The following is an 18,103-nucleotide window of genomic DNA, read 5'->3' on the forward strand; positions in this document are numbered from 1 at the left end:
AACTTACTACATGTAAATAAATAAATGTAATAATAAAAAGAAAATAAGTTTGGATTGTATTTTTTTCTGGGGGTCAAAAAAATATAATTTTTTCAATAGGGGGCTTTTGGAAAAATTATATTTTTTTTCTGTTTTTTTTTCTTCTGGGCTGATGGGGGGGGCACGTGCGAGTGTGCTCAAATGGAGGAGCCTCCACTGAGTAATATATACGGTTTGCTAATCCACAGATGATGCTCAGATAATGATTAGGAACTCTCATTTGGAGAATGGTTAGCCCCACCGAATCAAATTGTAAAACAAACTTCAATAAGTTGGTTAGATCTTTGTTAGATCAGGTTGGATCTGTTGTTGTTTTCATTAGAGGTAGCATATATTAACAATTATTTGGAGGGGCTAACCGTCATGAGCCCCCCTAACAAAAAATGGACAAAATGTATTTAATTAGAAAGATATATGTTAGATCAGATATGATTAGACCGTTGTTTTGTTAGACCTAACATAAATACAGAGATATTAGGTATTAAATTGGGGGAGTAGCCCTCCACTTAAAAATTTCAGGCAAAATCTTTCAAGTGAAAAAATCATTGTTAGATAAGGTTAGATCAAGTGTTTATATTGTTAGATCAAAAGTTGGTATTAAAAAATTAGATGAAAAGTATGATCAGTCAGTTTTTTTGTTAGATCTAACATAAGTACAGAGATATTATGTATTTAATTGGAGCGGGGGTCTTAAAAATCAAAATTTCAGACAAAAAAATAATTTAGACTATAATAGACCCTTGTTACGTCAGGTTAGATCACACATTTATTAAGGTGGTATAAATAATAATATTGTGGTGGCCTTTATGTATTCAAATGGAGTGCCAGCCCCTCATAAAAAACAATTGCATAATTTCATAGATATGCAATTTCATAGATATTTGTTAGTCATTTTATTAGATATAACAGTTACAGAGATATTAAGTATTAATTTAGGGGGCTGCCTAAAAATCAAAACAGACCTTTTTGATCAGGTTAGGTCAAGTGTTTATAATGTTAGGTCTAATCCTGCTTATGTGCGGCCAATAGCACAGGGGCTGTCAATCAAGTCAGCCAGACTTGTCCAGGGTGATTGAATACTGCAAACTCAGAGGTTGTATATAGGTTAAGAAGCAGCAGTCTGATGACTGTTGTTTCTTAAATCGATTGCAGACACGCTCATATGAGACTGCACAAAGCTGTCTAAAGCTGCATCATGCAGCTTCATTATCCAACCCTCTACCCATGAACAATTGTTGATATTACATTCGGTATGATATAAATTGTTATGATTGCCTCTTGAATGTTAGTAATCTAAGAAATATTTATTACACTGGATTCATTTTTGCCTGAAATTGTTGCTTGAGGGATAACCATCATCATCACATATTGTATATCTTAAAAAAAGGTTAGATATAAAAATAAAAACCAATTGACCACATCTAATTAACAAATATAGCTATATATTTGTTGTACTATTTTTGTTATGGGGGGCTGGCACCCCACAATGAATATATAGAGGCACAATAAAATGTAATAACATTTTCTGAGTTTTAGATCTTATGTAATAAACGTCTGATTTAACCTAATCTATCAAAGGTCATTTAGCCTAAATTATTTTTTGTCTTTGACAGACAAGAGATGAATGAAATTGGTTTCTACCTGTCAAAACCTTCAGTCTCAATCATTCCCTTCAGTGGCTATGTGCATGGAAGTTTTAGGTCTCATGATTGCAGCATCGGACGTGATCCCCTTTGCTCGTTTTCATATGAGACCTCTGCAGCTTTGCATACTGAATCAATAGTGCAGGGATTATACTTGGATATCACAGTTGATATACTTAAATCCCAACATACAACTCTCTCTGTCCTGGTGGTTGGACCATCATCGGATTACTCAAGGGACCTCATTTGTTCATCCTTCCTGGACTGTGATTTCAACAGATGCAAGTCTCACAGGTTGGGGAGCTGTCTGGTGGTCTCTGACAGCACAAGGAGTGTGGAATCCTCAAGAGGTGAGGTTACCAATCAATATATAAATACCTTTTCAGTTCCAGGGATCCTCAGGCGGAGATGGTGGATGCGTTATCAGTTCCTTGGTTTTACCAACCTGCTTACATTTTTCTGCCTCTAGTTCTTCTTCCAAGGGTGATCTCCAAGATCATATTGGAACAATCGCATGTGTTTCTGATAGCACCAGTATGGCCTCACAGGTTTTGGTATGCGGATCTTGTCCGGATGTCCAGTTGCCAACCTTGGCCACTTCCTTTAAGGCCAGACATTCTGTCTGAAGGGCCGTTATTCCATCAGGATCTCAAATCGCTAAATTTGAAGGTATGGAAATTGAACGCTTAGTGCTTAGTCATAGAGGTTTCTCTGACTCCGTGATTAATACTATGCTACAGGCTTGTAAGTCTGTTTCAAGGAAGATTTATTATCGGGTTTTGAAAACCTATATTTCATGGTGTTTTTCTCAGAAATTCTCTTGGCATTGTTTTAGGATTCCTAGAATTTTACAGTTTCTTCAGGATGGTTTGGATAAAGGTTTGTCTGCAAGTACCTTGAAGAGACAAATCTCTGCTCTTTCTGTTTTATTTCATAGAAAGATTGCTCAACTTCCTGATATTCACTGTTTTGTTCAGGCTTTGGTTCGTATCAAGCCTGTTGTTAAATCAATCTCTACTCCTTGGAGTCTTAATTTGGTTTTGAAGGCTTTGCAGGCTCCTCCTTTTGAGCTTATGCATTCTTTGGATATTAAGCTACTTTCTTGGAAAGTGTTGTTCCTTTTGGCTATCTCTTCTGCTAGAAGAGTTTCTGAATTGTCTGCTCTCTCTTGTGAGTCTCCTTTTCTGATTTTTCCATCAGGATAAGGCAGTTTTGCGGACTTCATTGTGAATTCTAACAACATTAGTAGAGAAATTGTTGTTCCTTTCTTGTGTCCTGATCCTAAGAATATTCTTGAAAGATCTTTACATTCTTTGGCTGTTGTAAGAGCTTTGAAATATTATGTGGAAGCTACTAAAATTTTCAGGAAGACTTCTAGTCTATTTGTTGTTTGTTTAGAATTAGCCAATAGAATGCGAGTTGCTTAAATCCTATTGGCTGATTTGAGCAGCCAATAGGATTTTAGCAGCCCTAATTCCTATTGGCTGATTTGAATTTTTCAGCCAATAGGAATGCAAGGGACGCCATCTTTAATCGCGTCCCTTGCATTGAAGATCCAGTGTACGGCGGCGACTGTATGAAGAGGCCGTCTGATGAAGACTTCACCGGGATGAAGATTGTTCAAGCGGGACTTCAAAAACTGTAAGTTGATCATTCAGGGTTTAGTGTTAGGCTTTTATAAGGTTTTATTGGGTGTGTTTTATTTTTTAGTTTAGTGTCTAGGCAGTAAAAGAGCTAAATGCCCTTTTAAGGGCAATGCCCATACAAATACCCTTCTCAGGGCAATGGGTAGCTTAAGTTTTTTTAGATAGTCTTTTTTATTTTGTGTGTTTGGGGGGTGGGGGTTTGTAATGTTAGTGGGTCTTAGTAATTTTTTTTTTTTTTTTTTTAAAAGAGCTGATATCTTTAGGGCAATGTCCTGCAAAAGGCCCTTTTAAGGGCCATTGGTAGTTTATTCTAGATTAGTTTTTTTTATTTTGGGGTGTTTTTTTATGGGTATTAGAATAGGAATAATTTTTTATTTTTGATAATTTGTGTTAGGGGGTGTTTGTATTTTTTTTTTAGTAAAAGCTGTTTATCTCAGGGCAATGCCCTACAAAAGGCCCTTGTAATGGCCCTTAAAAGGCTCTTTTAAGGGCCCCTGGTAGTTTGGGGGGTAATGGTTTGTATAGTGTTAGGGGGTGTTTGTATTTTTTTTGGAGTAAAAGAGCTGTTTATCTCAGGGCCCTACAAAAAGGCCCTTTTAAGGGCCCCCAAAAGGTTCTTTTAAGGACTCCTGGTAGTTTGGGGGGTGGGGGTTTGTATAGTGTTAGGGGGTGTTTGTATTGTTTTGGGAGTAAAAGAGCTGTTTATCTCAGGGCAATACCCTACAAAAGGCCCTTTTAAGGGCCCCCCAAAAGGCCCTTTTAAGGGTCCTTGGTAGTTTATTCTAGAGTAGGGTTTTTTATTTTGGGGTGTTTTTTTTTTAAAGTTTATTAGAATAGGAATAATCCTTATTTTTTTGTATGATTTCATTTGTTTTTTTTGTAATGGTAGGTTTTTTATTTTTTGTAATGGTAGTTTTTTTATTTTTTGTAATGTTAGGTTTTAGTGTAAGGTAGATTAGGTTTTATTTCACAGGTAAGTTTGTATTTATTTTAACTAGGTAGTTAGTAAATAGTTAATAACTATTTACTAACTAGTCTACCTAGTTAAAATAAATACAAACTTACCTGTGAAATAAAAATAAAACCAAAGTTAGCTACAATATAACTATTAGTTATATTGTAGATAGCTTAGGTTTTCTTTCACAGGTAAGTATTTAGTTTTAACTAGGTATTATTTAGTTAATAATAGTAACTTTAATTTAGATCTAATTTCCTTATGTTAAAGTTAGGGGGTGTTAGGGTTAGGTTAAGGGTTAGGGTTAGGTGTTAATATAGTTTAATTTAGGTTGTTGCGATGTGGGGGGCTGGTGGTTTAAGGGTTAATAGGTATTATTTAGTTAATAATTGTAAGTTTAATTTAGATCTATTTTAATTATGTTAAAGTTAGGGGTGTTAGGGTTACGTTAGGGCTAGGATTATGTTAGGGTTAGGGGTTAATAGTTTAATTTAGGTTGTTGCGATGTGGGGAGGCTGGCGGTTTAGGGGTTAATAGTTTTATTTAGTGGTAGTGATGTGGGTGACCAGAGGTTTAGGGGTTAATAGTTTTATTTAGGTGGTGGCGATATTGGGAGAGGTAGACTAGGGGTTACGAACTTTAATATAGTTGCGGCGATGTTGTGGTACGGCGGATAAGGGGTTAATAACTTTAGTATAAAGGCGGCGATATCGGGAGCGGCAGATTAGGGGTTAATACCTTTATTTAGATGGCGGCGATATTGGGAGCAGCAGATTAGGGGTTAATAACTGTAGGCAGGCATCGGTGATGTCAGGGGCAGCAGATTAGGGGTGTTTAGACTCGTGTTTATGTTAGGGTGTTTGGTTTATAGGTTAGTTTTATTTTCCCCATAGACATCAATGGGGCTGCGTTTCAGTGCTTTTGTTTCCGCGATCGCAGGTGTTAGACTTTTTTACCCATTGATGACTATGAGGAAAGCGTGCACGAGCACGTCAAAACACTGCTGCTTTTGTGTGCGGTATGGAGCTCGACGCAGCCATATCGCCAGCACAAGACGGGTTTTTTTAAACTTGTAATGGCAGCACTATAGGAAATTAAATAAAGTAACTTTTGTTGCGTTCGTTAATTTCTCTATAGCGCTCAAAATCGTAATCTATCTGATTTGTTTTTAAATTTTGATATGTCATCATTTAGATGAAACCATGAAGAAAAAGACAAACCCCATTTAATAAAAATGTAAGCAAGTAGAAAGAATGAGTGAAATATTGTAATCTCAATGATTTCATGTGTTTATATTGTGCAACAGAGTAATCATGTGACGCCTCCTCTGGTGTGTGCAGAGATATATATAATGAACGCTACACGAATGATTGCACTGGTCAGTCAAGTGGCTCAGTTCTTCAGTATGTGCTTAGGCATGCTGCATTTGTAAAGTGAGCTCTCACACAGTTTAATCAAAGCAACCATGTCTGCTCCACTCTCCAGCAACAGAGAACGCAGGGGAAGCTATGATGGCATTGTACTCAACAAAAACAGTGTAAGTACCCTAAAATGATTTATGCTGTTCTGCAAAAGTAGGTGTAAAAAGGTTTTTGTCTGGGAAACTTTGTATTTAGTTGTGTGTGGTTGGATACAGAGCTGGAGCGCAGTCCATAGATTTAGTATAAGAGCACATACATTTACAGTGCTGTTTATTGCACTTTGCAATAAGTTAAATTACTATTTTTTTATTAATTACCAAACTTTTAATGGGAATTAAAGCCATGAATATTTTTTTAAGTGAAGATAATATGTTAAATAAAAACTTTTAAATACTATCTTACCTAATCTTATTTCTTGCATTATGTCTGTATATTATTAAACTATTTGTTCATTTTAGCAAGATGCTAAGAGAATATTAGATAGAAGTACAAATAATTACTTAACTAATTCAGCTGTTTAATAAGCAAATTATTTTGAAGCCTTTAAGTTAATTAAAATTGTTTAAGAAGAAAGACTGTGTTTTCATTTGAAAATACACAGTTCATAAGGGTGAAATGATGTATCAAATTAATTGGGAAAAATGTTTAATATCAGTGATATAAATATAAACAAGGTATAAGCAAACACAATATAAAGCCTCATTACACTTAATATTTGCTATTAACCCACACAAAAAAACCCCAAAATATTTACTTCCTAAGAAGCTAGAAATTGTAATTAATTAAAAAAAAATATTCCATTTGTATGTAATGAAGGTGGTAGGCAAATGATTGACAGGATAATGCTGCATTTTTTAAAATCTAATTATTTATATCTAATTATTAGTTATACAAAATTAACATGGGGTTATAATGAACACAACAGACTATACACAACTATTAAAAGAGACATTTTGATACACAAAGTACATTCTCTAGTTCATTAACATGTTACTTTTGTTACTGTTTCTATATAGTATATGTTTAATCCCCTCAAAGGTTTAACCCTTTTACTGCTAAGATTTTTTTTCACTGCAGAGGCAATTTTTAGATTTTTTGGCTTCCTATATTAAGTCAAATTTCAGTGAGTAAGCAACACAAATTCTATATTGTTTTTATCAGCAGGTCCAGCAAGTTCACAATATACCATTATTACATTTATATTTCATGGCATGTGAGAGAGGCTGCATCAAAAACTATAAAACATGTGTATAATTTTTTGTAGAATTTAGTAAATAATATTGAAAATGTCTCAGTGGCCACTGCAGTTACTGTGATCACCTTACTAAATTGTCATTAAGTGTAGCCACATGTGAAATAGGGGCACATATGGGCTTTTGGGGGTTATAATATAGATTACAAAAGCCCCATCGTACAGTAATTTGTATTTGGAAGATGTTCCCTGTTACTGCAGTGATCGCCTAACTATACAGACAAAATGAATATATTTTTTAAGAGAGGGACTTGTCTACTAGAAAAGTAACTTTATTAGGGGTCTCTAGACATACTAGATTTTTTTTTATTATTTATATAATGTCCTGTTCACACGCAAATTCAGTGTTGTACTGTTTGACAATTCCCTTTGAGATTTGAAGACCCCCCCTTCCAGCTTCCAAGCAGCTACACTGAGCTTCCTGGCTCAGTCCCTTTGTGATGTCACCACATGTGTATGTGATGATGTCACCAGCACTCCCATGAAGTTTGTTAGTGCCACCCACTAGAGCAACACAGGATCCCTGGCCTGTAGTGTGAGAGATCACCGAAAACAGCGTTTTTATCGGTGATCCCCTTGCATGACGGAAAAGGCTTTTCATGCACCTGCAGGCTATGATGTGCATGTCAAGTTATAGCTGTAGATTTATCATTTTAGCTGTGGAATTCGATATGTGAAAATGGCCTTGTAAATGTGCCATTATAATGAAAAAAATAACATGCTCTCATTTGTTAGAGCATGTCATTTTATCACTATCAACCATGCAAATCTATGTGTTTAACAATCAAGGTGTTAAACACATAGATTTGCAAGGTTGATAGTAAAGTACGGTCCAGGAGCCACAAATAAGCTACTACTGGTCCTGAACGGAAACTGCAGTTTTAGTTGCATGACCCAGCTATGCAACTAGTGAGGCTGATTTGCTCAGCTACAGTTTCTTATAGTAAATAAACTTTTAGTAAATAAAGGTCTTATTTTTGTCTAGTGCATTATTGTGAATAATTTAAAAAGTACCCTGAAGAAAATATAGTAATGTGAGTATAAATACAAATATTATGGCTTACAAGTCTTGAACTATACAAGCCCAGAAATAATGATTATCATTTTTCATAACAAGATTTTTTTTGTAAGCTCACTGGGTTGCTTATTATCTCTAAGGTGCTTACTAATTCACTTACAAATTTATCTTATGAAGGATTATTGAGATTTTGGCCACTGCAAACATTTCAGATTAGTGTTAGCTTAGCCTTAGCTTGTCATATTTTGTGAGAGATCTGTATTATGAGTTTGTATTGTTATCTGCGTGAGAAACATAAGCCAGGTAATTTGATATTTATTTGCTAGGACAGATCTAACCATTACAATCAGCTTATTACATACCTTAAAATCTGTTTTGGAGTTCACCATAATCATATAAAAAAAATAAATGACTATCACAAGCAGGATTGGGTAACATGACCAACTATGCTTTTTGACATAAACTTGTAACTGTAATGTATTAGAAATCTTCAATGCTACATAGCTTAAAGGGAATGTAAACACTTTGAGAAAGTAATATAATATACTTAATTATGCATAGTAAAATAACTGTCATATACACTATATGGCGAAAAAGTAAGGGGACACCTGACCTTCACACCTATATGAGCTTGTTACACATTCCATTCCAAAACCATGGGCATTATGGAGTTTCTTTCCCCCAACCGCCCTTTACAACTATAAGAGGCACGACTTTTCTGAAAAGCATTTCCACAAGATTTTGGAGTGTGTCTGTGTGAATCTGTGCTCATTCAGCCAAAAGAGCATTTGTGAGGTCAAGCACTGATGTTGGATGAAAAAAAATGTGGCTCTCAATCTGTATTCTAATTCATCCCAAAGGTGTTCAGTGGGGTTGAGGTCAGGGCTCTGTGCGTGTCATTCAAGGTCCTCCACACAAAACTAGTGAAACCTTGTCTTCATGGACCTCGCTTTGTGCGGAGGGGCACAGTCATGCTGGAACAGGAAAGGGCCTTCCAAAATTGTTGCCACACAGTTTAAAGCTCCCAATGGTCCTTGTGTTAAAGCACTACATATAAATCTCCCTCTAACAGGCCATCAAAAAGGCCTAGAAACCCCCAAGACCCCTTCTTTTAAGTCCCTCTTACAAATAAAGCCCTTATATAAGTTTTAAAAGGGACTTATGAGCCTTAAAACAAGGGATCTTGGGGTTTCTATGCCCTTTTGATGGCATTTTTGATCACCTGGCTTGAATACATGTGCATTTATTTGCACAGAGATTTATGGGAGACCCTATGTGCAGATCAAAGTTACATAGCTTTACTGAAAGTATCTTATTTATATGTGGTTAACCCCTTCTTTTTACTATAATACTTTGTGGGGGAAAAACACACACACTATGTTGTATAACCTTGTTTATTTTTTTAATTTAAAAAAATCCTCTTTTTTACCTTTTTTTTGTGTGCAACTTTCTTACATATCATGATATACACATAAATTAATGGTATAATTTGAATCTTCCGTGTCTCCTAAAAAATAGACATATAATATGCGTGGGTTTCTCACTGAAAATGACCTACAGTAGGACTTAAATATAAACAGCATCTAAAAACTACAAAATAGCTCAGCATTTGGGGTGGAACTGGCTCAGCAGTTAAAGAGTTAAATTAAGTTTGGTTATTTGATTGGAAAACATGAAAATGCATTAAAGCTACTTAGCAGACTAGAGGCAAGCAGTGGTCAAACAAACATCTGTTTGGACATTTTCTCTGAACTTTGACATTTCATATTTTTCTCTTAAAATGTCATAACCTTTCAACAAAATATTACATGATGTCTGAGACCTGTGACTTATATTAATGGTGCATTAAAACCATTTGTACATATGCAATATATCAGCAAATAAGTATGGACAACCTATTTTGGGAAAGTTGTTGAAAATTGTAGAATATTCTATGCAAATACAGGAAATGAGGCACAAAATAATCACTGCTAATGATATTTTTACTACGCCTAATTAAACAATTTACAGGAATGTACATTTAAATGTAAAATAGGTTTGCATTCAATTAAAAAAAATTATACAAAAAAGTTATCTATTTTTCTATCAATCAAACAAATTATTTGCATCACTTCAAACTGTCTTTGTTATGACACATAGCTAAGTACACAAAGCCTTACAATGTCAAATTGTATGTCCACAGCAAGACCACATTAATTTAAAGGGGTATGAAACAGTTCTCCTTAAGAAAAAATATGTTAAATCAAAGTAAACAAAAAGACATATTGGGGCATATGTATCAAGCTCCGTATGGAGCTTGATGCCCCGTGTTTCTGGCGAGCCTGCAGGCTCGCCAGAAACAGCAGTTATAAAGCAGCGGTCACAAAGACCAGACATCAGGAGGACAGACCGCCAGAAATCAACCCGATTGAGTACGATCGGGTTGATTGACACCCCCCTGCTGGCGGTTGATTGGCCGCGAGTCTGCAGGGGGCAGCGTTGCACCAGCAGTATTGCTCGTGCAATTCAGCGAGGTCTGGCGGAACTGATCCGCAGTGTCGGATCAGGTCCGCCAGACCTTGATACATATGCCCCAATATGTTAAAAACATCAAACAACTTACTTGTTTTCTTGAAAAATGAGAACTGCCACTGCCTTTAGTGGCATAAGGAGCTACCATTATAAAACGTAAAGTCATGGTAAACTCTCCCCTTTTTAAAAAGAGATATGTTGATATTTTAGTAATTTAATTCATTAATTGTAATGAAGTTGCGCTATAACTTACTTTTTAATGTAGATATGAAATTCCCTGCGCTCTGCCGGCAACCTCAAAAGTAAATTTTTCTGTGACCTGGGTCCTATCTGCGCTCTTCCCATATGGCAGTTTTGTTGTTGCCAGAGCGCTGATCTGACAACAATTCAAAATGTTGTCTCACAGAAAAATTGACTTTTGAAGTGGGGGGCGGAGCATGGGGTATATGAATTTCATATCACTAACATTCCAGATCTATTTTTATAAAGGGGAGAGATTACCATCACTTTCTACTCTCACATGATTTTTGCAGCCAAAGTCCTCTACTGAGCATTTGCAAGAAACTGACTGGAGCTAATGCTGGTACAACCTACTGATTAGTGTTTTGTTTTTTTTGTTAATTGAAACAATAGAACTGGATGTTTAATATCTCTTTAAATTTTAATTTAAATGGATCTGTTTGCAAACAAGTTAAAAAGCAAACAGACAAAAAACAGAATGCTAAAATCTGTATATCTGTCTGTCTATCCATGGGTGTCCATAAGGTGCGGGGCAAAAGGGGGCATTTGCCTCCCCCCTGGATTTTCCTTTCAACCTGGAGTACAAATTGCAGGAAAAAAGACAACTAAATGTCTATTTTTCTCCTTTTATTTTCCCTGAATGCAGCTATGTTTTAGAGGAAGATGAAAAGTATTGTGGAAGTTATAGAGTGTCACAGATACCAGGCTGCTAAAGCTACCCCCCACTCCCCTACTTACTGGCACGCAAATTATTATATTGGATTTGGCCTTTTCATGGCTCACGCAATCTCCCAAACTCTTCCTATTTTGTCTTCCTGTTTTGCTGTTTGCACCTCCTCACAAAAGAGCTGATCCCTTACCGGGAAAACCCTTCTTGGCTGGCTGGGCTCCTGGAACTACCAGCCGTCCGCAAGCTGATTTCTGACCACCTAACCCCTCTATGGCTGGCCGGGCTCCTGGAACTGCCGGTCAACTGCATCACCCCGGACACCCGCTAAACTTTACCCCAAGTCGCTCCAGTGGCCCTTTGCTCTAGAGCTATGCTCTTTTGGGTATTGGTAGCCCCTTGGGAGGACCAGAGGTGGGGTGATTGCCGGAAGGGAGCTCCCTTAGGAACCAGGAGTTTTGGACACCCCCAACTTCATATCTTTACCAGGCTGTTACTCTGTTCCCTAATAATGGATCATGCCACTTTTTAGACTGTGACATCTGGGGACTGAGAGCTTTCCAATGACACCGCTCCCCCGGTATCACCCTGAAACCGCAACCTAAGTACTGTGGGGACTCTATGGAACTGTGGCTCCTATGGATGCCCCGGACTGTCTGGAGGGGCGGGAATAGGGGGAGATGTGGGAGTCAGATAAGACCCTTTCTGTGTGTATATAAACAGAGTGTGTTTCCCAAAAAAAGTCAGTTCTTGTTTCACCTGAATATTGGTCTTGTCTGGTTATTTGGCTGGGCTACTTGCTACAATCACTTTCCAGCTATAGAGCTGCAGGCTCAGGGGAGGAAGCAGGACCCTTTTGGTGGAGCTACCCAGTCGGGGTAGCCATTATTTGTCACATTGGCTGGCAGCGGTGGGATCTGCTTCTTCCACATGGTTCCTACTGACATAGGAGAATCGCCACAGTAGCCTGCAACTATGGAAGCCAAGTTCCTATGGATAGTGACCCAGCTGGACGGTCCTGGTTCTGAACAGGACGAGCTAAGCTTGAGGAACATTATCTGCCAGCAACTATGGAGGGAGGTTCTTCAACAAGAACAGGACTGTTATGGAAAGGTCCTTCCCACTGATGATTACTGGTTCCAACTAGACTTACGAGTGCCTTTCCCGGGAGAGCAGCCCAGGAAGGAATGGCTATCCTAGATAGACTGGTCCAAGCAGAGATGTGGCTGAAGGACAGATACACGGCCCTCCGATTGCACTCTATGCAAGCGCGGAGGATGGCACCCCCACAGAGGGCTTTGGCATCGGTGGCCCTGGATTACTATTTGAAAAGATGACAGAGGACCCAGACTTTGGGAGCTTGGCAAAACTGAGACCAGAGGAAATTAGCATTTCCTGAGAGAAACTGCTGAATCTCTTGGGGGTACCCTGGCTGCTAGCAGATCTGGTATCTCTAGGTCTCCAGGAATGGGAGATGGAAAAGTCATGCAAGAGGCTGCTAGATCTCGTTCAGCAGCATGCCACAGATTCTGCAGGGAGCTATGGTGCAGCAATCAGGGATTTATGGGAATTTTCCTCAGAGGAGTAGCAACCAGAAATGAGCTACCAGGAGACAACGATCAGCAGCCTGACCTCGAGCTTATGGTCTTGGACAAGGAAGCCACCCCAGCAGAAGTGCTGGCAACAGGGCAGAGAGCCACTGACTTCTGCCCTACACCTGTGACATCTCTGACGTCCCAGGGAGAGGAGGTAGTCGGCATCTCTCCCCAGACCCAGGACCCAGAGATTGTGGATTTAATTGACTTTTCCTCTGAGGAGGGACAGACCGGGGAGCCTCCAGCTGAGAAGATGGCAACAGGGCAAAGCCATCCCCAGGGAGCGGAGGTAGCCAACCTCCCTCCCCAGCAACCGAACCCCTTCCCGGGAGAGGAAACAGCTGGTCTCCCTCCCCAGCGGCAGAGCCAGTTCCAGGGAGAGGAGACAGTCAGTCTCTCTCCCCAGCAGCAGAGTCATCCCCAGGGAGCAGAGGTAGCCGACCACCCTCCCCAGCAACAGAACCCCTTCCCAGGAGAGGAGACAGCTGTTCTCCCTCTCCAGCGGCAGAGCCAGTTCCAGGGAGAGAAGACAGCCGGTTTCTCTCCCCAGCGGCAGAATCCATTCCAGGGAGAGGAGACAGCCAGTCTCTCTCCCCAGCAGCAGAGCCATCCCCAGGGAGCAGAGGTAGCTGACCTCCCTCCCCAGTGAAAAGAAACCCTTACCAGGAGAGGAAACAGCCGGTCTCTCTCCCCAGCAGCAGAGCCATTCCCAGTGAGTGGAGGTAGCCTCCCTCCCTCCCTCCCTCCCCAGTGGCGATCAGTTTCCAGGTAGAGGAGGTAGCTGACCCTCTCCCAAGTGACAGAACCCCTTTCTGGGAGAGGAAACAGACGGTCTCTTTCCCCAGTGGCTTGGCAGGATCCGGCAGCAGTGGTCAACCACCAAAGCGGAAGAGAGTTTGGGGCTGGACAATCCGGCTAACTCAAATTGCATGTCCACAGCAAGACCATATACTGTAGGAGCGGTGGATGCTGCAGGGCTGGAATTTGTCCCTGTGGTCCCTTGTGTCAACCCTGTGGAGGAGCTGGCAGTGGTGCAGAGAGCCACTGGCCTCTGCCCACCCCTATTATGCATCCCAGAGCCAGGGAGGGACAGCCCTGGAATAGTAGCTGGGGTTCAACCAGTAGTGGAGCTGGCAACCGGGCAGATGGGTGCTAATCACTGCCCTCTCCCCATCCAGGAGGATTTTCCAGTAGGGGGGGAGTGAGACCACAGCCCCCACCTATGAAACCCAGGAATGCAGGGCAGTCTGCAACAGTGCTGCCACGTACCCAGGGGGGATGGGATGACCTCTCCCGGCAACCTACAATTGGAGAGACACCACCGGACAGCCCCAAGCCAACCCATTGGGGTCTAGCTGGGTCTGTTGGATGGGGGGGAGCAACGTCATGGTTACCAGAGTGTCAAGGCTACCCCCCAAACCCCTACTTACTGGCACATTATTATATTGGATTTGGCCTTTTCATGGCTCACAAACTGTTCCTATTGCCTCTTTTGTTTTTTGTACCTCCTCACAAAAGAGGTGATCACTGACTGGGAAAACCCTTCTCAGCTGGTCAGGCTCCTGGAAATGCCGTCCGTCTGCAAGCTGATCTCTGACTGCCTAACCCCTCTATGACTGTTCGGGCCCCTGGAACTGCCGGTCGGATGCATCACCCCAGACACCCGCTAACCTTTACCCCAGGTCGCTCCAGTGGCCCTTTGCCCCAGAGCTCCGCTCTTTTGGATATTGGTAGCCCCCAGGGAGGACCAGAGGTGGGGTGATTGCTGGAAGAGGGTTCCCTTTGGAACCGGGGGTTTTTGACACCCCCACCTCCATATCTTTAACAAGCTTTCCAATGACAACCTGGAAGTGCCGCCGCTCCCCCGGGATCACCCCGAAACCTTGACCTAAGTACTGTGGGGACTCTATAGGACTGTGGCTCCTATGGAGGCACCAGACTGTCTGGAGGGGCGGGAATTATGGGAGATCTGGGAGTCAGATAAGACCCTTTCTGTGTGTATATAAGCAGAGTGTGTTTCCCAATAAAGTTAGTTCTTGTTTCACCTGAATACTAGTCTTTTCTGGTTATTTGGGTGGGATACTTGCTACAATCACTTTCCAGCTATACAGCTGCAGGCTCAAGGGAGGAAGCAGGACCCTTTTGGCATAGATACCCAGTTGGGGTAGCCGGTATCTATTTCATATAGCATTCTAGAATGTGTAGTTCACTATTTCACTCTCATTGTGATTCTGCAATTCTGGTCTCTGATTCCTAGCATTCATTGGACAGTGGTGGGGAGTGAGTTTCCACGAAGGCAGAAAGCTTTTCATGAGGTCACGTCACCCTCCTCCTTGCTGTGTGGGTATAAATGTCCCTGACACTGGAGAAGGCAACTGGGAGTATTGTCTGACCCTTTTAACAGGTTTATATATTTATTTGTATGGTCAGACCCTCTTTTATACTGTATATGCTCCTATTTTAATTTATAAGAAGTCTGGGTAAACACATATATTTTATTACACCCAAAAAAAGTGAACAAATGTGTATTTTGACCCCAAAATGTCTCTCTCTTTCTTGCCAAAATAGCTAAAAACTATGCAAAGAAAACAATTAAATATTTTTAAACAGCAGAATACTAATGTTTAAACTTAGCAAAAGTTTAGAAATTAATATCTAGTGGAATAACCCTTATTTTTAATCACAGCTTGTCATGCTCTACACTAGTCTTTCACATTGCTGTTGGGTGACTTTATGCCACTCCTGGTGCAAACATTTAAGCAGCTCGGCTTTCTTTGATGGTTTGTGACCATTCATCTTCCTCTTGATCACATTCCAAAGGTTGTCAATAGGGTCCAGGTCTGGAGATTGGGTTGGCCATGACAGGGTCTTGATCTGGTGGTCCTCCATCCATACTTTGATTGACCTGACTGTGTGTCATGAAGCATTGTCCTGCTGGAAAAAGCAATCCTCAGAGTTGGGGAACATTGTTAGAGCAGAAGGAAGCAAGTTTTCTTCCAGGGTAACCTTGTATGTGGCTTGATTCATGCATCCTTAACAAAGATAAATCTGTCTGATTCCAGCCTTGCTGAAGAAATGTTGTCAGTAGTTTATAGAATAAAATAAAAATGGTCATTTTACTCAAACACATACCTCTATCTATCTATGAAACTAATGTATGTGTCATCGTCTTAGCCTGTGCTTATTATGATACGCAAGCATGCAAAGTCCTTTCATTGTCAAATTGCATGTCCACAGCAAGACCAACATATACAATCTTATTATGTGGTAAGGCTGGTATTTACACCTGCCTTACAAGTTTCATGTTTTTACAGTACGCTGCTGTTTTTTGGCAGTCTTGTGATGATATAGTTATAGTCTGTTTTCACTGATCCTCAGCTTAGCTGAAGAAGTGGAAGTAATTGAGTCAGGTGGTTTAAAATTCCTCAAGCTCATTTGAGACTTCATATCTAGTTAACCCCATCATCATGTAGAGTTAGAGACCTTGATCAACAAATATCTTCATATGTAGAAAAGGCTAAGATAAAAATAATGTAACTTGCAAGATAACAGAGTAGAGGATTAACCAGTTCTTTTCTCTGAAGAAACAGTGTGTTCTGCTAACTGTACTGGGATTGTAATGGATTAAGTTGCATTGATAATTTTTTTTTATTTCCTGTCACATATATTTGATTAATAGTTTTGCTTGTGCAAGTATAGAACATGCCAAAGTATCTGTATCCTGTAACAAAGTATACACATGTGAAAGATATCACACAAACAAAAAGAGGTTTATCACAGGTTTTTGCGTGTGTCTGGTATATTGCTCATATTACAAATTGAAAGTAAACGAGAATGCAGGAGCGCAATTGCGATTTGCGCTAGAATGGTTTAGCGCGTCCTCAGAGCTCTGGAGAATAGTTTTGCAAAACAAAAAAGTTGCACAAAACACATCTAAAATACACTACATGTGTGTGTGTGTACATATGTATTTATGTATTTGCATACATATATACACATATAAACACATAAATACATCAGTACACATTTAGACATATATAAAAGTGCATTGGAGCCCTTTACTGTCAAGTAGATGAAAACATGTAAAAGCATATTTATGCAATATTCATATTTAATAAAATATTATACTGTGTATTTACTGTAAATATTTCACATTCTAATATTCTGCACATAGCAGAATATGTATTTGTTCTATTTATGTTTAAATAGATATTCCTATATAAGCATGTATATCCATACCTAAATATAATCATGTGTATACAGTATATAGGTATAGATATATATTGTACCAAAATAGCATTAAATGCATATTTATATATATATCTATGAGTAAATAGAACATATTCTTCTATGCGAAGAACAATGGAATGTGAAATATTCATATTTTCATGTCGTGTTAGCGGGTTTGTGTGCGAGTAAAGTGTACATATTTTTTACCCCATTGACTTCTATGGATGAATACGTTAACGTGATCGCAATATCCTAGGGTTGACTTTTTGCATAGATTGGGTTATGGGTTATGTCAAAACAGTTTACTTTCCACTTGTAATATGAGAGCTAACCGTAGCATGCAAAAAGCTTACTTACTAGCAGAGTTAGCGCGCAAGCGGGAGTGTTAAATACTTGTAATCTGGCTCTAAATATTTCATTATTTGAATTTTTGTACCAGGGGTTGTTCTGCTTCAGAAGTATGCTGAAGTTTATTCGTTTCTTTCTTAGTATGCATTCTTGGCTTTACTATTAAAGTGTTATTGAACTTTAACAACCTTCCATTAAATAACGGTTTTCAGGTGCTACATGAATATGAATGTAAATGATAATGCTTTAGTTGACTGCCTAATATTATCTAGAGAGTAATAGGGGAAAGTACAGTTTGCCATTTGGTTTAAACTAACTTTATTCTACAACTCCTCTTTAGAAAGAGATTTCTTCCTCTAATCCAAGATACATTAAAACTAAATATAAGTAACCTTGTACTTTGCACCAGATACACTCTGGAGTTTTTTTTCCTCCATTGTTGAATGGAATTATACTGCATTCCGTTGTACTATTTAATTAAACTTTAAATTGGTATGTCAATCAAAATGATTAAACTGGTGGGAAAATACATTTTAAG

General features: G+C 39.3%; 1 protein-coding gene across 1 annotated transcript in view; it reads left to right on the forward strand.

The window, feature by feature from the left end:
* The first annotated feature begins 5,681 nt into the window (after window positions 1–5,681).
* The window catches only part of TAGAP (T cell activation RhoGTPase activating protein), a 337,479-nt gene continuing 325,057 nt past the window's right edge, over window positions 5,682–18,103 (forward strand). Inside the window, exon 1 of the mRNA XM_053710651.1 lies at window positions 5,682–5,820. Within this exon, the coding sequence (XP_053566626.1) occupies window positions 5,749–5,820 (72 nt within the window). The 5' untranslated portion in view covers window positions 5,682–5,748. The remainder of the gene's footprint in view (window positions 5,821–18,103) is intronic.

Source organism: Bombina bombina, chromosome 4 (assembly GCF_027579735.1).
Source record: "Bombina bombina isolate aBomBom1 chromosome 4, aBomBom1.pri, whole genome shotgun sequence".
NCBI classification, from domain to species: Eukaryota; Metazoa; Chordata; class Amphibia; order Anura; family Bombinatoridae; genus Bombina; species Bombina bombina.